The sequence below is a fragment of the Cololabis saira genome, chromosome 4 (assembly GCF_033807715.1).
Source record: "Cololabis saira isolate AMF1-May2022 chromosome 4, fColSai1.1, whole genome shotgun sequence".
Taxonomy (NCBI): Eukaryota; Metazoa; Chordata; class Actinopteri; order Beloniformes; family Belonidae; genus Cololabis; species Cololabis saira.
The window spans coordinates 44171247-44188746 of NC_084590.1; the positions used below are offsets into that span (position 1 = coordinate 44171247).

The window sequence follows — 17500 nt, forward strand, 5'->3', positions numbered from 1 at the left end:
CTGCAGAAAAATGTAATATACATATATAAGTCTTTTATCTATTGAGCCCAAAGGGAAGACAAACGAGCCACGGCACCAACAATCGTAAAAGGTCAGCTCCGAGTATTGATGAAAAGGTTAAAGAGCTGTTTAAAAATAGTGATTATGGTAATAATGGTCATTGTAATCAGCCTCTCTGCTCTCTCTAACCACACAACACCGTCACGTTGCTAAGGGGTCGCTAGGTTAGGAAATGTCAGATTCAATCAGTGCGTTTACATGGAAGTTTAATTCCTCTTTAATTCAGAATTAAAATTAAATACGATTTAAAATGAGTAAAAATTACCACGTAAACACCTAATTCAGAATTAAAATGGCAATTCCGAATTAAACTTAATTCCGAAGTAAGTGGCTGGTTTCTTCCGATTTCAAATCTGAATAGAATAATTCCACGATCATGTATAAACTCATTCCACTTTAAATTAATTCCGGTCTTTCTTTCTGCTCGTTCCCTCGCCCGTCTGTCTCCATGACCTTATATTCCGCGCTGGGCTTGTTTTCCAAACAAAGTTTCAAGATGGCAGCACGCAGTAAACGCTGGTCAAGAGCAGAGACCATTTATTTTAGAAATAGCTTGGAGGACCTGGAAATAATTAAAAGAACAGATGGAAACAGGAAACATTAAAATGTGAGCTTTTCAAAGTTGTAGCGGCTAAGTTAGTTTTTCTTCCGGTAGACGTAACTTCCGGTCCCCCCCCTATCCAATCAGAACCTTCCCAACCCCCAGACCTGTAGAGGAATTGGAGAAAGTCGATCAAACGTGTTTTCCATGTAAACCTCAATTCGGAATTAATATTTCCATGTAAACTCGAAGGAAAATAGTTTCATTCAGAATTATTTAATTGGGAATAATTAATTCCGAATTAGAAAACATCATGTAACCGTGGCCGCTGAGTGGTTCGGATCTGCGGGAGACTGTGACATCACAGACCCAGATCAGTTTTTAACTCTACCAACCTCACGCCATGCTGCACCTCGCTGAAGCAAAGAGGCAGGCATCATGGAAGAAGGGGCGGGGTTAAGACCTGGCTCCGCGCCCAAAAACTGCTGAACGGAGCTGTAAAAGCACGGTTGGAAACGGGGCCTTTGAATTATACATTGCTGGTATATTTGAACCCTGATATGTTATTATAACCTCAAGAAAAAATATGTATGAATTCTTTAAGCTAAGTTTTCAATCAGACAACATTTGATTGTTGTTTAGCGCCATTTTTGGAGGTTTGCATGCAAGCTCGTCAGCGTCGTCTAAAAATCCAACATCCTTCCATCAACGTGGGTCAAGAACAAAATACAAAGTTTAGGCTAGAAAATAATTATCATGCATTCCACTCCTCAGGGGTTGAGGGTCGCACTGCGTCAGGTGGACGATGCCACTCAGAAAAATTATCCTTTTACAATCTCCCACCGTGCGAGAGATGAACATACATGGGATAAAAACAGCATGAAATCTGTGTTTTATTGGGGCTTTGGGTTCACGCAGTCGGTATCTGCAGAAATGGAAATCAGCCACCAGATCTCAGGGGCAAAGAGCAATAAAGGAAATATCATTTCATTCTCCACATGAGGTGGGGGGGCATCATCTTTGAAAAGAGACTTTACTGGGAAAAAATACCCTTGTTTTTGCTTGAGAGGATATTTTTGATGGTCTTAAATCCATTACTCTAACAAACTGGGGCCTCTTCAGTCTGAAAATATATAATTCTGTCTTTTTACTTTCAAATTTTGATCAAATTTAACATTGCAAAATGATCATCCAGAGTTATCTAGAATTATTCAGCCTCCTTTGGCTAAGACAGCCCCTAAATGGAAGTCTACACCCCTAATCGTACATAATGTTATTGCTTTTTATCATTATACTCTAATTGAGGGACCCCCTAGTGGTCAGGCGATGAACTGCAACTTTAACTAGTTCGGCATTAGCTTCAACACAGAAGTTAGATTTGTTGTCGCTTGGCTGTAAAACTGCCTTCAGCAGACACGCCCTGCAGAGGAGGTGGGTGGAGTTAAGTGTGTGACTCCGCCCCCTGAAACCAGCTGCTATGAACTGATTGGAAAGGGACTGTAGCACCCTATAATGCAATAATTTATTGAAAATTTAATAACACCTGAAAATGTAATAACATTTGCACTTAACTCAATCGAAAATGTAATAAAACCCAATAATGTAATAACTTCACCAATAATGTAATAAAATATCATGACTGATATTGTAATAACATTTTTACCGATAATGTAATACCTTATTACATTATTGGGAATTTATTACGTGGTACTCAGAGTCTGCAATTTAACTCAATAGTCATTCTGGTGTTTCAAATCCAGTGTATATAACATTCTTATATACTTAAAACACAAAATGTAGAACTCTGGACTGAAAATGAACATATATATTACATTATTTGTAAAGTATTACATTATCAGTTTTGGAAAAAAAAAAAAAAAGACCTACCTGAAAATGTAATAAATTCCCAATAATGTAATAAGGTATTACATTATCGGTAAAAATGTTATTACAATATCAGTCAGGATATTTTATTACTTTATTGGTGAAGTTATTACATTATCGGATTTTTATTACACTTTCGATTGAGTTAAGTGCAAATGTTATTACATTTTCAGGCGTTATTACATTTTCAGGAAATTATTACATTATAGGATGCTACAGGGAGCTGTAGTACTTTATATGACATTTACCAGATATTTCATTAAGAGCTAAAGAAATATCAACCTTTAAAACCTTTATAATGACCATGATTTTTTATTTTATTATTTTTTCATTGTCTTTTTTTCTTCTGTGCATGATGCTTTTCTTTCTTTTTTAGCTACTTTTATTATGGTGATTGTTTTTTGTTTTTTTTCATTGACTTATTTTTCTTCTCTACTGTGCTTGATGCCTTTCGTTTTAGCTACTTTTATTATTGACTCACTTGTCTTTTAATTACTTTTATATTGACATACTTTTATATGTCAAGAAGAAGGGTATACACTGTATATATGTATTATTGTTGTTATTATTATTATTATTGTTATTGCTACTATTATTATTTTATATATCGGATACTCTTATATTGCAAGAAGGGGCCGGACTAGATAAGCATTTGCTTCTTCCTGTCCCTTCTTGAACAAAACTGGTTGTGCTTTATTATTGTTGTTGATGTATGGTGTGTTTTTTTTAATTGTTTTGTTCAAGATGAATAAAGATCAAATCAAAATCAAATCAAAACAAATAATACTATTTCCACAATTTGAGTTCAATTCAACTGCTAAACCACTGATTATATAGCGTTTAAAACAAAATATACTGAATTTAAGCAGCAGCTGTAGTGGCTTCTAAACTGATCCGGCTCTGCGACCCGTGTCGACCATAAACGCTCATGAACGGGTGTCACAACAACACACCGTTCAGCTGACATACGGAGAAACGCGCCCGCGAGCTCAGGCCACGTCTCCCTACAGATGCAGCAAGTAGGCCAGCGCCTCCTCTGGCTCGTCCCCCCGGAGCCCTTCACTTATAGTGGCGTCTAAAAAAAGAAAGTGCTGTTATAGACTGGAACCCGAACGCCCCGCCGAGTTCAACCCGTCGTCCTGTGTGATTTCCGAACGCGGCGTCGTTGAAACGGTGACGCGGCGCTCGGCCGGAGAGGACCGAGGTTTTGGCCTCCGCGGTGTGGATATTATTACCGTAGCGTGACATTTCAGCAGGCTGAACGGGAAAGGAAACACTGTTCTGCATCTGTAGCTGCATGTGGGGGCTGAAGGGTCTGTCTCTCTCTCCGTTGAGAGGACCAAACACAAGCTGAAGCTGTGCTTCAACACTTTGTTTGAGTGCTGCTGAGCAACACTTACGGAGCATCGCTCAGCAGAGGTCACAGGTCAGGCCTGTTTCATCAGTGACCTGCGTGGGGCCTGTGACGCGTGAAAGGGTCACGTACGTCCATGATGCATCAAATGTTCCTCTCCAGTTTATTATGAAATCTTTTATTTTTTTAAAAATTACAGAGACAAAAGTCTGTAGAAAAACCTTGCAGATTTGCAACGGATGAAATGTATTGCATGTTCCTGCACTGATTTGACCCGTTTAATGAAATAAAGCATCGTTGTTTATGTTCAAGGTCATCGTTAGAGGAAAAGTCCCGCCCATTAATCTTTAAAGTTTAGCAAAGAGTTTGGAAAGAAATTCTAATCAATATCTGAGTCTGATGAGCGTGAAATTAATAAAAGTGAAGAAAAACAGACATTCTACCAAGGACAACTGTCTTTTTTTTTCTAGGAGGCTTTTATTTTGGTAAACCACATTTTCTTATTTTCTCATCTTTTCTCATCTTTTCTCATCTTTTCTCATCCACGTCAGTCCTCCAGTTCAGGGTCGTGACGGAGCTGAAGCCCATCACGTCTCTGTCTACGTCCTTCTGATGAGCTCAGCCGAAAAGCAGTGCTTACAAAATAAAAGCCTCCCACAACCAATAAAAGTTGTCCTTTATCAAATTTTTTAAAATTATTTGTTTAGATCATTTTGATATGCATAGTACCTCAAAAAAAAGGATGAATATTGTCTAATCTGTTTGTCCCATAGGCACCTTCATTATGTGATGTTTATTTAGTGACCTCACGTGAACTAAAACAGCAGCCCGGACTTTCTCTGGGGAACGACGGCGTCTCAATCTCTGTGCATCGGTGACCGTCAGAATAAAAACACAAACATTTCTTGCTGACAAAACTGATTTCAGAGGCCTTTTCTTAAATGGACTTCGGATTGGGATTTAACTTTAAAGTTTCAAGCTCTACGTCATCAGACAAACACACACGTCTCCCATCGCTGAGCCCTAATTAAGAGCTAAAACCGTTAAAAGCCTCACGAGCACTCAGACTCTCAGCTCTGTGTCCGTGATGCTGATCCGACCTGCGGCCCTGGCAGTGGTGGCGGGGATAAGCCCCTTGATGTGCACCAGGCATTAATAATTCACCCGGCGCTGCGTTGTTGATCCACTGAAGCCCTGGCGGTTAACGACGCCCCGCCGAGGCCTTCAAACACTCCTGGAGACTAAAGGAATGGCGTACCGCTACGTCATGTCGCCTCGTGGTTATCGTGGGCCGTAATTCTGCAGGACTCCGAATGATCAGAGGTCTCGATCTCAACCTATTCTCAAACTTGAAATGGTTTAAATGGTTGTGTTTTTGTTTGGTTTCACAAGACGAGGAAGGAGCTGAAGATGCTGCAGCTGATTGAGTGGGGGGGGATCCAGCGGCTAGTCGCTGTCATTGGAAGTTACAACTCTGAAATGAGACATTTTAAACCTAAAACCACAGAAGAGTATTAGGGCCAGGCAGGAGAAAAATAAAAATAATATTCTAGAGGAGGAAGATTTTTTTTTTATTATGCACTTGCACTTCTCGACAAAGTCGAAATGTCGAGATTAATGTTGAAGTACAATTTTGAGAAAAAAGTCAAAATGGATTTCAAGTTTATTCTCAAAATTTCGACTTTATTCACGAAATTTCAACGTTATTCTTGAAATTGTATTTCAACATTAATCTCAACATTTCAACTTTTTTCTCGACATTTCAACTTTTTTCTCGACATTTCAACTTTTTTCTTGACATTTCAACTTTTTTCTTGATATTTCAACTTTTTTCTCGAAGTGCACAATAAAAAAAAATCTTCCCCTCTCAAATATTATTTCTCCTGCGAGGCCCTAATACTCTTCCGTATAAAACTGTTCCTGATGTGAACTAAAAGCAAACACTCAAGTCTGAGAAAGTAAACGAATATAATAAAGCTGTATTTCAAGTCTATTTTGCTAGTTTTGAGGCGTTTTTGCCATTTTGACGAGATTTGGGCGTATTTCCGGAGGGGCTGTGCAGGAACGGTCAGATACGTTTCCTTTAGTCCAAACAAATGTGTTAACGATGCAAGACGGATGATAACATCAAAATAGAGCACTTCCTATCCTGAGGTGAATCGTTGGGTCATGAGGGTCACATGACCGACGGACGTCGTCCAGGTGACCTTTCAACTTCAGCCGAAGCTCTAAAGTTTCAGACATCTTCTGTCGTTGATTCAGAGTCACTTCCTTTTACGACCGCAACACCAACCTTGTCAGAAACCCCCTCATGTGCTGATTCCTGCAGCTTCCTGCAGGTTTACGGGAGGAACCGAGGACCGAAGCACGACTCCGCTGGGCTTCATCACCAGAGGTGTCAAGTAACGAAGTACAAATACTTCGTTACCTTACTTAAGTAGAAATTTTGGTTATCTATACTTCACTGGAGTAATTATTTTTCAGATGACTTTTTACTTTTACTCCTTACATTTTCACGCAATTATCTGTACTTTTTACTCCTTACATTTTAAAAACAGCCTTGTTACTCCATTTCATTTCGGCCTTTAAATAAAAACTATCCAGTTAAATTGCTCCATCCGGATAGAGTGAATTTGGTTGTGGTTGTTTCAGATGTTCTTGTCCAGTTTTGTTCTTACATCCGTTCCCTCAGATTCCTGCAACTAAACTTGGATGTACATTCCAATAAAGGTTAGGATAAATGATAACATGAACATGAAGTTTGACTTTTTGCACCATTACAATACTTATAGGCAACTACTCATCATATCTCCTGCTCTCTGAAACACATGTTAATGCTCAATAGTACACATATATGCTTCTTTAATATATTTACATTATACTAAGATGCATTCATTTTCAATGGCTTTTGTCCTTAATGGCTTTTTTCCCCCTTACATTACTTTTACTTTTATAGTTTAAGTAGTTTTGAAACCAGTACTTTTATACTTTTACTTGAGTAAAAAACTTGAGTTGATACTTCAACTTCTACAGGAGTATTTTTAAACTCTAGTATCTATACTTCTACCTGAGTAATGAATGTGAATACTTTGGACACCTCTGTTCATCACGTCTCCCGCCGCCTCAGCTGGTTCTGAGACGATGTGGGGGGGTGATGGGGGGGCATCTCTCTCCTCAGAGGACAAGCAGCTGTCCCCCGCAGGTCCTGGGTGCCCCCCCCCCTCCATCAACCCCCCCGACTCTGACAGGCTCTACTTTCCTCAGATATAAATAGATAACGATGCTAACAGATGCAGCAGCCCCCGTCCGTCTATGTGTTCTCACATAAGCACGCTCGCACCCGCCTCTGGAACCTTCTGGAAGTGAGATAAACGGCATCCTGATGAGGTCGGGGGGCCCGGCGGAGCCAGGTGGGGGTCCAGCAGAGCGATGTGGGGTTACAGATTAAAGAGTTTCAGCAGAGACACCCATCAGAAGCAGGTCACGGCGTAATTCAGGCCGCCACAGAAATAGTCAACTAAATACAGAAACCTGGCTCGGCTTGGCCCGGTTCAGCCCGGGGAGGCTCGGGTCAGCCCCCCAACCCGGGACTCGGACCGCCGGCCAGGGTGATGGAGGTGGAGCTGCAGGAACCAGTCGGAGGAATCAGCTGCTACTTTCACACCATACCAACCAAAAAACTGTCACAACTTCAGACCAGAGCCTCCAAACCCCAAACCCCAAACCCGACCTCCCGCGGGGTCGGCCCGCTGGCCCGGGGCGGTCAGTACTCACCGTCCGCAGGAACTGGATCTCCTCTTCTCCCTCTCCTCCTTCGGCCATCGTCCACCGAGGGTTACTGGCAGCTCCTCAGGAGGAAAGACAAAATCCTGCTATTCTCTGCCGTCAGGGTTCAGACGTTCAGCTCCTTCTCTCCCTCCGTCCTTCTCTCCCTCTCTCTCTCCCTCTCTCTCCCTCTCTCTCTCCCTCTCTCTCCCTCTCTCTCTCCCTCTCTCTCCCTCTCTCTCTCTCTCTCACACACTCGCACAGCCTCGGTGCCTCTCAGGGTGGAGGTGTGTGTGTGTGTGTGTGTGTGTGTGTGTGTGTGTGTGTGTGTGTGTGTGTGTGTGTGTGAGGAGGACGGTGTGAGTCCTCCACTCTCACTCTGGTGTGAGAGAGAGAGAGGCGAGGTTCCTCCCCCTCTCCCTTTCTCTATCTCTCTCCCTCTCTGTATCTCAATTCAATTCAATTCAAATTGGCTTTATTGGCATGAATGGTAACCATTGTTGCCGAAAGCAAACATATACACAGTACTGGAGTTGAGGGAGGATGAAGGGGGATGGCATCCTCCCTGAAATAAAAATGGTCCAAATCATCCCCCCTGTAAAACTGCCATCCCCCCTTTCCATCCTTTATGTCATTTCATCAATGAATGTGGTTTTACTGCTATTTCAACATTTAGAGTCATCACCAGAAAAATAACTTATTTGACAATTTTCACCTGTTTCAAGTAAATTCTCACTTGAAATAAGTAGGAAAATCTGCCAATGGGACAAGATTTATCTTCTTATTACAAGCAAAAAAATCTTTTTCCACTGGCAGATTTTTCTACTTATTTCAAGTGAAAATCTACTTGAAACAGGTGAAAATTATTGTTTTTTCCAGTGATGAGTCTTGTTTTAAGTGTAATGAGATTTTTTTATTAAAATGACATTTTAACTAGAAATAGGACAAATATTCTTGTTAAGATTTTGAGTTTTTGCAGTGATCCATGTTACTTATCCTGTGAAGGACAGAGTCATATTGATAAGTTCAGAAAAGTGTTTTTTATTGTTGTGTTTTGATGTATTTGATGTAAGCCCAGTGGATATTTAAAGCTTACAGAAGGCTGCATTGAACTGCTGCTATGTCATTCCTGCAGTATTTCTGCAGGTGTTTTGGTCACTGCTATTATTTGTAATATATTATATTATTTGTAATCAGCGCAAATGATCTGTCCCCATATGATAAAATCCACCATCCCCCCTGATTGTTTTTTACAACTCGAGTACTGCATATACATACAATAAATCACGACACAATCAACACACGAAACACCAATACAACTACAATAAATACCCAACACCAAATACCTAACACTTTCATACAATATATATGTACAGAACTATTTTACATTAATAATTAATCTCTCTCTTCCTCCCTCTCTCGGCCGGCTCCCATCCAGCCGCCATGTTTGAAGAAGTGGGACGCCCCCCTCCCTCCCTCCCTCCCTCCATCACCTTCCTCCAGTCGGAGGCTATAAAAGGAAAGAGGGGTTGAGGACGAGCCTTTCGGGACGACACATGCAGACGGAGACGCACCTAGACCCGGTCCCACATAAATCCAGCCCAGTTTTATCGGATCGTCATCAGGACTCGGCGCCCGGAGGGGGAGACGCTCGCACATCCCCCGGCCTCACGGAGAGCCTCACTGTGACATCATCGCAGTGTTTAGTTTAGTTTATGCAAAGTCAGGACTTGTTCTTCAGCCTGACGAACCCGCTGGCGCGGTTGCCATGGATACATCCGGACCGCCAGGACCCACTGACGGACCTGTAACGGTCCTTTCGTAGGTCAGCTGACCTCAGTAACGGCCCAACGGGGCTGAATATAGAGCCATTCCATATCATGATAGCGCCACCGCAGGTTTGTATCATATACAGATGCTTTTCCTTCCGCCCAGAACCAGACCGGTCTGGACTCCCTGGACCACATGAACTTTGCATGTCAGAGTTAGGCCCTGTCCCAATTCTCCCCCTCCCCCTCGTTTTCATCACTACCCCTAAATTTTGTGCGTTCCTGTGAGGGTAGTGGTGTCTCAATTCCTCTTTTCACCTAGGGGGAGTGGAGAAAACGAGGGCTAGTGGCTATGAATCTGTCCCTACGGAGCAAGGGTTTTGCGATCCTCACTAGCTGACCTAGGGACCAAAAAATTTCCAGAATGCTTTTCGTCGTCATTTGCAGACTGAATCCAAAAAAAAAAAATATGGCGGACATTTCTTATTTTTTAGTGAATAAAATCAATATTTTGAGTTAGTTTCTGCATAAAAATGAGTTTTGATTACATTTCTAGTGAGAAATACACATTTTACTTTCATGATATTCACTCAGTGAATGTACATAATCACTTTTTTGCCCGTTGTTCGCGAAGATCGCGCCGGAATAAAGGCTGTTAGTTTACGCCGTAGGCTACGTAACCTACGCCGTAGGCTCTGCGTCGATTTGACTCGCCGACCGAGGGCAAACATCATTTGCAGACTCGTCTCAAATTGTGACCGAGGGAGCAAGCATTTTTTTGTGAGAAATAGAGAGAAATAATCCTGTGACTCGTCAGATTTGTTTTGGATGTTTCTGATATAATAGTTTTCAGAAACCACAAAGTAATCCAGCTGTTATCTGGGTAATTTACACACTTTCAGATAAAGCTGAAGTGAAGATAGCGGAGCTGTTTTATGGTTCCGCGTTAAATCGACGCAGAGCCTACGGCGTAGGTTACGCGGCGACGTGCGCCGTATGCCGTACCCTACGCCGTAGGCTCTGCGTTGATTTAACGCGGAACCATAAATCAGCTCTGGAGCCGGCAGGCTGTTCTCATCCCGAAAACATCGGGTCAAATTTCTTAACAGAAATTCCTAACTGAGCCCAGGTTGGGGATCTTAACGGTTACTTTTATGCCTGAAAAAATATTAAAACGTAATAAAGTGGCATATTAACAGCGCTACAGCTGAAATTAAAACAGCTTTTGGCTCTCTACTTCCTTATTAGGAGTAGGGATGAAAACGAGGGAGAGTATTGGGACAGGGCCCTGGGAAGATTTCAAGTTCCCTAAAATCTGTCCCTTCTTTTTTAGGGGTAGTGAAGAAAAGAAGGGCGAGTGAAAGAAAGTAGGGCTAGTGAAGAAAAGTAGGGGGTGTATTGGGATTGGGCCTTACTTCCTTTTCTTCTAGTCTGGGTTCACTTACATGTCTCCTTAAAGGTGCACATGTGTCACAGCAAGGGCTTTTTACAGACCCGAGGTTCAAGTTCAGGGTCAGGGTTTCCAGGTAGTGGGCGGTCCTACAGGAACGTGACCAATCAGACGCCCCGGCAGTGTCCTCCTGAATTACTTACCCTACCTTTAACTGGACTAACGCCACCAGGTGGTTGAAAATGAGCCACTTGAAGCAAACACAGCAGTGTAATCTGGGCCAGGCAGGGCATGTTTAGAGCCATCAGGCGGGGGGTTACATCCGCACTACCGCACTAACTACTCCTTTCATCTGTTGATTTGAAGTCCAAATAACCTAAAAACATGTCTCCAAGTGAGAAATAATTTCTGACTTTTCAAAAACAACCACAAAACTGGAAAACAGAAATATGTGAGCTGGGACTGAAGCTCCACCCACTTCTGGTACCATAGATTTACCACTAGTCTGCAGAAATACTGGACTTCCTCTCTGTTTCCTACAAACACAAACACCAAAGCATGACCACAAACACCTGATGGTGACTGGAAGATCTTATTTTATATGAAAACCTATAATCAGACACTCCCACCTGCATGTCCAGGGGGCGGTTGTGCAGTTTTAGTGTTTAAATGGACTAAAAATGAAGCACAGTGCTCTAATACATCTAAGGGAACTGCATCATACCACGGCCTAACGGAAGGTGTTGGCAGCAAACATGCATCTGATCTGTGGAAAAGTTCACTTCATACTGACCTCCGCTCTGACTCCCACTAGCAGATGATAAGTGACATCATGTTGTGGTCTTGACTCCACACAGGCTGTCACAAACACTCAAACGCAGCACATAAAATCAAAGATTTCACCTCCATCAGCATGTTTCATTAACGCCTGCACGTTGCTGGACGGATTTTTTAATAATTACTGTTTTGTGATATATAGTCTAGATGACCATGAACACATCACAAGTGGTTTGACCAAAATCAGTGGTATGTATCACAAGTTTTATGGGTGTTGAATGTCGAATATCCAATATCCAATATCAAACCAATTCAACCGCGGTTGCTGGACGTCAGATTAAAGTTCAGAGGAAACATGGAAACACAAGCTTCCTGGCCTCGTTGCCGGTAAATAAAGTTCTGTGGTGCAAATGAGTGTTAAGGCTCCACAACAGCCTTTAATGGGCCGTGAATCCCAGAACCATCAGTCTGTTGGGTCGGAACAAAACCGGTGCAGCATCTGATTCTTCTCAGTCAATAATAGATTACCTCAACAGAGATCCTGCCAGGCCTCATCTTTGGGCTTTCTAACACTTTGCTATAAAATATATCTTTTTTATGTATTATTTTATGAGTTAAAGTGATAAATGTCCCAGTAGCGCCGAGAGAAAGGATTTCCTAAACTCCCCAGTCACTTGTGTGCCGCAGCCTCGGAGTCTCTGCTTCAGGTTGAACTCTGCATCTCCAGTTTTACCACAACTGTAAATGCAGCAATCAAACAAACGACCTTGCAGCATCGATTTACTTTCAAGCCTCTTTTTTCCTTTCACTGCAACAAAACGGCTCGTTTCTTTACGGGAATAAACGTTACGGGTCTTATTCAGGTGCGGAGCGGCGGCCTGGATGCGCATGTCTGTCTGGACATGAGATCCGCGGCACACCCCTCCTGTAACACGGGCAGGGATGCAGCATCCGCAACACACACACACACACACACACACACACACACACACACACACACACACACACACACACACACACACACACACACACACACACACACACACACACCTACCTCTCCGGTGTCCATCTGCCGCTGCGGAGCGCGCTCTCCATGCTGCACATCTGCCGCCGCATCTGCAGCTGGAGGACGCAGCCTCCTCCCCGGGACCTCAGCTCCGTCCGGCGGGGAGAAGCGGAGCCGATCCGAGCCGAGCCGAGCCGATCCGAGCCGAGCCGAGGCGGGGGTGCCGCGTCGCTGAGCCAGCCCTCACACCGATGATGGGAGTGTGAGTCCCGATGATTCACAGGTTACCTGCCGAGGCCAGTTTTCTGCAAACTCACGGGAAAAAGCCCCCCCCTCCCCAGTGGCGCCACTAGGGGGGGGGGGGGGGGGGGGCAGCGGTGACCATGGCCCCCCTACAAATTTGCTGGCCACCCCACTTGCCTCAATAAAAAAGAAAAAAAAAACAGATCAGATTCTATCGTCAGTTATGCGTTTCATCCCAAATCATTAAAAAAAAAAAAAAATAAATAAAATATATATATATATATATTAATAAAATAAATATACATGATATATATTATATATTAAATATATATATATATCTATATATATATCTATATATATATATATATATATATATATATATATATATATATGTTGTTGTTTTGTTTTCTTAAACTGTAGTTTTTTTTACATGTACAAAAATAAAATAGATCAAATGAAATCAAATATATATATATATATATATATATAAATAAAATAAATATATACTATATATATTATATATTAAAAATGCATATATATATAAATATATATATTAAAATATATATATATATATTAATAAAATAAATATATATATATATATATATTATATATTAAAAATGCATATATATATATATATATATATATATATATATATATATATATATATATATATATATATATATATATATAATATATATATATATATAAATATAATATATATATATATATATATTATATATTAAAAATGCATATATATATATATATATATATATATATATATATATATATATATGCCTTAGGTTTTTACCAACATGGTATTAACCATTAATAAATATGCAGATATAGGTTAGAAAGTAAAAAAATAAATATAAATAAGTATTTCTGAGCCTGTATACTACAACAGTATAATAAAGTCCTGTAATGATGGCTTTTAGTTTTGGTTCCACCCCAAGAATTTAAGTGGCCCCATCTGGTCCCCCCTATGAAACATTTTTGGAGCCTCCACCCCACCCCACCGCCCCCCCCCCCCCCCCCCCCCCCCCCCCCCCCCACCCCCCCTCCTCCAGCGTTCAGGGCGCAGGTGCGGCTTCTCACCACCAGGTGGCGGCAATGGACCGAAAACGGGACCCGAGCGTCCGCGCGGGGAATTCTGACCCCAAGATTATGATCCAAGTGAAACAACCGACCCCAGAAAATACCTAAGACCAGTAGAGTTCATTGTTTGCAGGTGATAAAGGTATTTTTTTAATAGTAAGTCTATAAATCATCACATTTCAAACGCACATCCTTACACCTTATAGAAACATCAGCCAGCCTGATCCACCGACAGAGGTCAGTTCAAGCACCATACCGGAATAAAAACTCATTCAACATGCATTAGTCACACATGTGACACATTAGGGCAGATAAGTGTGATTGTGTACGTTTAATGGTTTCAAAAAAAAAGCCCATCCGCTCTCAACACTTCCTGTTTTAAAGAAGTATTGCTTCAGATCACCACGAGATTACAACAGTGTCAGGAAACAGCATTATTACTTTCTACTTCACCGATGTTATCAGGGCATTTTCTTTTCTGAGCCGCATTTACATGCATTCGTGCATCTCAGCTTCCTGCAGCAAAAGAGGACACCTCTGCAGACTCGGGGGGGAACATTCATGTCCCCTCTTCCTTTCGGGGTGACACCACAAGGCCTCCTTTGAGCCTCCGCGTCCAGCTGCACGAACACTGCCCGCCCTGTGTGATCAACTGCTTCTGCTGAAAAAGAAAAAGAAAAGAAAGAGGCGGGGGGTCAGGATGATTGACTGGAGGCCGATTGACAGGGCGGCGCGTGCCAGGAAGCCACGACTGTGTTATCATCATGTTTGAAAGTCCCAGAAACTGTTGCAGAAACCCAGAGGACATTGGAGAGGACTGACTGACGCACGCGTGTGATTTCTCACCTCTCTCACTTCTTCCTCTCTTGCTACTGCTGTTTCTGCTCAGTGCTCTCATCTTCCCCCCTCTCCCCCTCCCCCTCCCCCCCCTTGGCGTGCACACACATAAACAGAAACTGATGTAAGTTCCCCAATCTACGAAGAAGCATTTCCTCAATTCAACATGCTGACATGAAGGACTGGCGGTAGCCGCGCCTCGCTGCTGCTGCAGGACCTCTGCGCGCCCGGGCTTGTTGCAGGAAGCAGCAGCATGAAGTTGGCCCCGCTGCTGATTCGTGGTTGACAGACAGACACAAACTCCCCCCGGATCGGATCGCAAGCCCCGGCCCGAGAAGGAGCTGCACGGAGCTGGTTTTACGCCCTCGGTGCCATCATGGAGCTGTAGCCGGCGGCTGGTGCGCCCTGAGCGCGCAGCCGGTGGACGCACAGAGGAGGCCAGGGAGGGGGTGGGGGGGTTGGGGGTGTGTGGGGGGGGCAGGACCAGCCATGGATCTCTAGGGACGCGCGCAGATGCGCGTTCGGACCGTCGCTGGAGGAGGAGAGCTAAGAGGAGAGGAACCCGCCATGAACAAGACCAAGAGGTAATACCTGAAAAACAGCTCGCTGTCATTCCATTCTCAGGTGCTTAAGAAAGCAAAATCCCTTCGCAGGGATACTCACTCTCCTAACCAAGAAGCGTCTTCCCTCTGGCCTTCGCATAGCTGTTTTCTGCCAGCGACAAAAAATATACATTTTCCTTTGCGCCTCTCTCCATTAAGGCTTTGATCGCTGCAGAGAAGAGGAGGTGATTGTGGCTCTGTGGTTTAGAACCCAGGGGCGTCAATTGGGTATGGCAGGGTATGGCAGCCGCCACACCTTTGCTTCAAGGGTTAAATGTAAATGTTTGTTTTTTTAAATACATTTATGGAATAACTACAAATGCAAATAAGAACAACATGATCGATTTCACTAGTTATTTTACACTGCAAAAACTCAAAATCTTAACAAGAATATTTGTCTTATTTCTAGTTAAAATGTCTCATTTTTAGTCAATTTTTTTTAAAATCTCATTACATTTAAGACAAGACTCAAAAACAACAATTTTCACCTGTTTTAAGTAGATTTTCACTTAAAATAAGTAGAAAAATCTGCCAGTGGAACAAGATTTTCTTGCTTGTAATGAGAAGATAAATCTTGTCCCACTGGCAGATTTTTCTACTTATTTCAAGTGAAAATTTACTTGAAACAGGTGAAAATGGTCAAATAACAAGTTATTTTTCTGGTAATGACTCTTTTGACTAAAAATTAGACATTTTAACTAGAAATAAGACAAATATTCCTGGTAAGATTTTGAGTTTTTGCAGTGAGCGAGACTGCATTTGAAAAAGTTCCAATTTTCTTGACCACACAGATTAGCTACATAGCAGACTTGTGTGATGAGTATTTGCTGGACGTGTTGATTGATATTGTAGTTAAGTTCTGTGACTCGTAACCTTGCCATACCTTAGCTTCCACTGAATTGACGCCACTGTTAGAACCTGGTCCATGCTGCCACCTTTGTTATTGAAATGCATTTAAAACTTTAACTTTATTTATGCTGATCGGTAGTCTGCCTTTTTATTGTTTCTCCCTCCTTTGTGTTCTGTGGGCTGTGAGCTTTGGTGCCTCTGATAGTTTTTCTCTGCTCGCATCATGTATGTTTTTATGTCTGAACGTGGCTGTATGATGAATGTGTGCTGAATGTTTACATCTGCTGCAAACCTAATCTCCCTTCAAGGGACATATTAATAAAGTGAAGTGAAGTAAAGTGCTCCGTGCATGGTGTGAACTCTGAGGTTTTGTGAGATGCTGCTGTGGTTTGAGCAGAGACTCCTGAAGAGTTTCCCACCGTCTCGTTCAGCAGCTGCAAGCAGCAGCATCTTTAACCTGGATACCTGAACACAAAAGTTCTCCAAATATCTGCGTGCTCGGCTCCAGATTTCCGCAGAAGTGTGTTTCTGCTTTTCTGAAAGCCCCTTCCAGCTCATGGGGGAATGTTTGCAGCTGATATAGCAGCAGAAACGCTGCAGTTGTCACTTCAGACCTGATCAGATCTGTCGGAATGAAAACGCGAGCTGATGTTGGAGGGAGAGCAGGTGATTCCCCCCCCAGCCCCAGCGGGGAGGTGAACACCAGATCAGGGGGTCAAATGAGTCAGAAAAACTAGAAAAAGACACAGTTAGAGGAGGATAAACGCGTTGAAACCGAAAGCAGGGGGAAAGGTTACGCACGTAGAGGAGAATCTGAGCAGGTGCAGACGCGTCAGGTGACTTTCCTTTCCTGCCATGTCATGTTTATATGTCAGCAGAAAAAAGGACACGGAGAACTTTCTGGGTGTCTGCTGCTGCCTGCTTCTCTCCCTGCGACACTAAATACTGGTTTATTTTGGACAAATGGATGAACGGCCCATTTCAGCTCCTCACGCGGGGGGAACAAGAGCGCAGGTTGTGAGGGTTGGGGGTGAGGATGGAGGGGTGAGGATGGGGATGGGGGGGTAAAGAGGGCACAAACAAGGCCTTCAAAGGCCTTCAATTAATCAATTAAGGAAAGAAAAGAGAGGAATTTGCATATCCCCTCGCCAGTGTGGGATCGAGGGGGGGGGGCTGGATCTGGAGCCAGGAGTCCTGACCAGGATGGGAAAGAAGGGAGGGGGGGACTAGGGGGGGTTCCTGAATGGATTCTATAGAACATTAGAGGACAAACGAATCCGAGTCCAGAGATATTCCAGGAAAAAAAGATTTGTTTTTCCCAGGAGGAA

General features: G+C 42.7%; 2 protein-coding genes across 7 annotated transcripts in view; one reads left to right on the plus strand and one right to left on the minus strand.

Moving 5' to 3' along the window:
* ryr1b (ryanodine receptor 1b (skeletal)) overlaps positions 1–7764 on the minus strand; it is a 155207-nt gene extending 147443 nt beyond the window's left edge. For all 4 annotated transcript variants that reach the window (XM_061719889.1, XM_061719886.1, XM_061719887.1 and 1 more), the window contains exon 1: positions 7614–7764. In XM_061719889.1, the coding sequence (XP_061575873.1) occupies positions 7614–7661 (48 nt within the window). In that variant the 5' untranslated portion in view covers positions 7662–7764. The remainder of the gene's footprint in view (positions 1–7613) is intronic.
* A 7424-nt stretch (positions 7765–15188) lies between these two features.
* Positions 15189–17500, plus strand: part of rasgrp4 (RAS guanyl releasing protein 4) — a 36281-nt gene continuing 33969 nt past the window's right edge. For all 3 annotated transcript variants that reach the window (XM_061719890.1, XM_061719892.1, XM_061719891.1), the window contains exon 1: positions 15189–15305. In XM_061719890.1, coding sequence (XP_061575874.1) covers positions 15235–15305 — 71 coding nt within the window. In that variant the 5' untranslated portion in view covers positions 15189–15234. The remainder of the gene's footprint in view (positions 15306–17500) is intronic.